The 2,533-nt window shown below is 42.8% G+C and overlaps 1 protein-coding gene across 1 annotated transcript; it reads right to left on the reverse strand.

The window, feature by feature from the left end:
• Positions 1 to 282: 282 nt before the first annotated feature.
• On the reverse strand, positions 283 to 2,331 carry LOC146755480 (obscurin-like). The gene is made up of 3 exons (XM_085525509.1): positions 1,989 to 2,331; positions 1,515 to 1,779; positions 283 to 536 (listed from the first exon to the last, which is right to left on the reverse strand). The coding sequence occupies exons 1-3, from the start codon at positions 2,329 to 2,331 to the stop codon at positions 503 to 505; spliced, it is 642 nt and encodes a 213-aa protein (XP_085381635.1). The 3' UTR covers positions 283 to 502.
• Positions 2,332 to 2,533: the final 202 nt, after the last annotated feature.

Raw genomic sequence — 2,533 nt, forward strand, 5'->3', positions numbered from 1 at the left:
CCCTACTGGTGTTCAAACCATTTCTCCATTTTAGGGAAATTTAGAAAGGAAATATTTCCAGGACATTCTTGATGTGTTTGGTGATTTTCATGGCAAAATGAGACACATTTACATCAAAAGCAATGGGAATTTTCCAGACATCACTGCGCTAAATTGCAGTAATACACTTCTATTGTAGAAACTATTAAGGCTCGTGGGGGAATATGTGTAAGACATAGTGACCACACTGAATGTGCTTTCAGCACTCCTTCACTTTCCACAGTACTTACCCTGAATGCTGACATTTGACTTGGCAACATCAGTGCCAATATCACAGGTATAGAAACCTGCATCTGACTTCTCGAGGTCATGGATAAGGGGACATAGGGTCTTCCCAGACTGTACCAGCTCATACTTGTTGCCAGAAGAGAGCACAACACCGTCCTTTTTCCTCACTGGTTTGACCTTCTCTTTAGAGACTTCGCATTCCAATTTAATCACACCCCGCTCCTCAACAAAAACATCATCCAAGGACTTCATGAAGACAGCAGGCTTCTCTGCAATTAAACAGGCAAAACAGAACAACGTGATACAGAAGTTGAGACATTTCCAGTTGTGTTCAGATTTTTAAATAGGGATCAATAAATCTTTACCAGTACTGACGACACCAGTATAGAACCTAAAGCGATTTCATGTCCGTTGACTGAATGCGCTTTATGGAATTCTGAACTAATCAGGAGGAGAATACAGGGAACAGGAGGGACAGCCTGCATTGCCGGTGGGTGGGACTGATATCATATGAAGTAATTGGGATGCAGCTCTTCTAAAGCTGGAGAGCCGGCATTGCCCTCACGTACTCATACAGCAGGCCTCAGGATTAAGAGGATAAGCTGCTGAACAATTTTGATTTTCCTGTTTTATTGACTCCTTTTATCTATCTTCTATTTCACACATCAGATGTTTATAATGGGGAAAAAACACCCACCAAATGCAAAAGAAAGGAGAAAAATGAAATCCTTCAAACTCTGGAGTGCATAGAGTAAAAGAGCTTAATTGCTGGGGAGATCAGATTAGAATCACAGTATCCTTAGAATTGGAAGAGACCCTTAAAGGCCATCTAGCCCAGCTCCCCTGCAATAAACAGGGACATTCACAGCTAGATCAGGTTACTCACAGCCTGGTCATTAGTCATTCCAGAGGCAAAACACACACTGAATGAGCTCTCCCTGCAGTCATAAATACTTGGAGACAACAGCATTGACACTGCATGTTACTGAAGCAGTAAAAGAAATTGCTCTTGTAACTCTTCTTGTGTTAAGTAAAATGATGATAAAAAGCAATGGAATGCTTTGGCAGGACACCAAAACCATCCTCCTTCGTTGATATCTGCTGCAATGGAACCTTCCACTGGAAGAAAGCCCCTGATGTCTTGTCACCCCAGAGAGGTGAGCATTAGAAGCAGGACTGCTGCACAATAGAATGAACTGGGGCTCCTTAGCATCTCTTACATCCAGGAGGGGTGTGATCAGACCCACCTCTCACCTTCAGGTGCGCTTTCTGACACCTTGTCTGACTTCACTGTCACTGTGCCAGCATCCTCAGGCTTAACCTGCTTCATTGTCAGTTTGCAGCAATTGCCAACGTTCTTGATGTCCTTGTAATTGTTGGTGTAAAGGAGGTTGCCATTCAGAAACCATTCCACGTCCTCGTCATCATGGGACAGCTCGCAGGAGAAGACAGCAGAGCTCTCTTCTTCAATTTCTACATCCTGCAAGTGCTTCGTTACTTCTACATTGCGGGCTGTGGGGAAACAAGGTTAACTGTTACCACTGTTACTATAAATCATACTGGGATGTGGTAGAATGGTTGGACTAGACGATCTTTGTGTAGTATTCTCAGTGAAGATTATACATTTATAAAGTTAGCAGGAGAGAACGGCAGAAATCAACCAAGAGAAGAGAAATCTGAGGTGAAATAGGACATGTAAGAGACCACCCCCCTGCTCTTACCTTCAGCTGTCAGCGTGGTTTCAGTCTCTGCAATTCCTGCCTTGCACTTGTACACACCAGCATCATTGGGCTTCAGCTTCAGAATCTTGAGCTCTGCTGAATGCTTATCCCTCTTGATCTTGTACTTCTCAGAGGGCACGATGGGTGTGTGGCCCTTGAACCATTTCACAAGCTTTGGAGAAGGCCTGAAGTCACAGGACAGGATGACAGAATGATGTTCCAAAGCTGTCTTGTCCTCCAGCTTCCTGGTGATTTGTATATGGTAATCTGCAAAGCAGGGCTGGAAGAGAAGAAAGGATGAGGACAATTGGAAGAAGAGGAAAGTCTCTTGCGTCTGCTCCATTTCAATTAATCTCATGTTCACAATGGTTTTTTGAACCACTCTAAAGATAAAAAAAACGATTGTCTATAGGGAATGCCATTGACTACATTTCTATACAGTAATACTGTATATTATCTACCAAATGCAAGGTCCAGCTGTCCTGGTTTAATAATTTTGTAATTTTTACTATCAGTATTCCACATCATAACATCATATTAAGCAT

The sequence above is a fragment of the Coturnix japonica genome, chromosome 32 (genome assembly GCF_054131305.1).
Source record: "Coturnix japonica strain WE chromosome 32, WE-NBRP24, whole genome shotgun sequence".
NCBI lineage: Eukaryota > Metazoa > Chordata > Aves > Galliformes > Phasianidae > Coturnix > Coturnix japonica.

Excerpts from the sequence above, each read along its gene's own strand:
- LOC146755480 (XM_085525509.1), bottom strand. The coding sequence starts at position 2,331 with ATGGAGCAGACGCAAGAGACTTTCCTCTTCTTCCAATTGTCCTCATCC. Across the intron at positions 1,780-1,988 it reads AACCACGCTGACAGCTGAAG|CCCGCAATGTAGAAGTAACG; the intron begins GTAAGAGCAGGG and ends GTTTCCCCACAG. Across the intron at positions 537-1,514 it reads AGCGCACCTGAAGGTGAGAG|AGAAGCCTGCTGTCTTCATG; the intron begins GTGGGTCTGATC and ends GTTTAATTGCAG.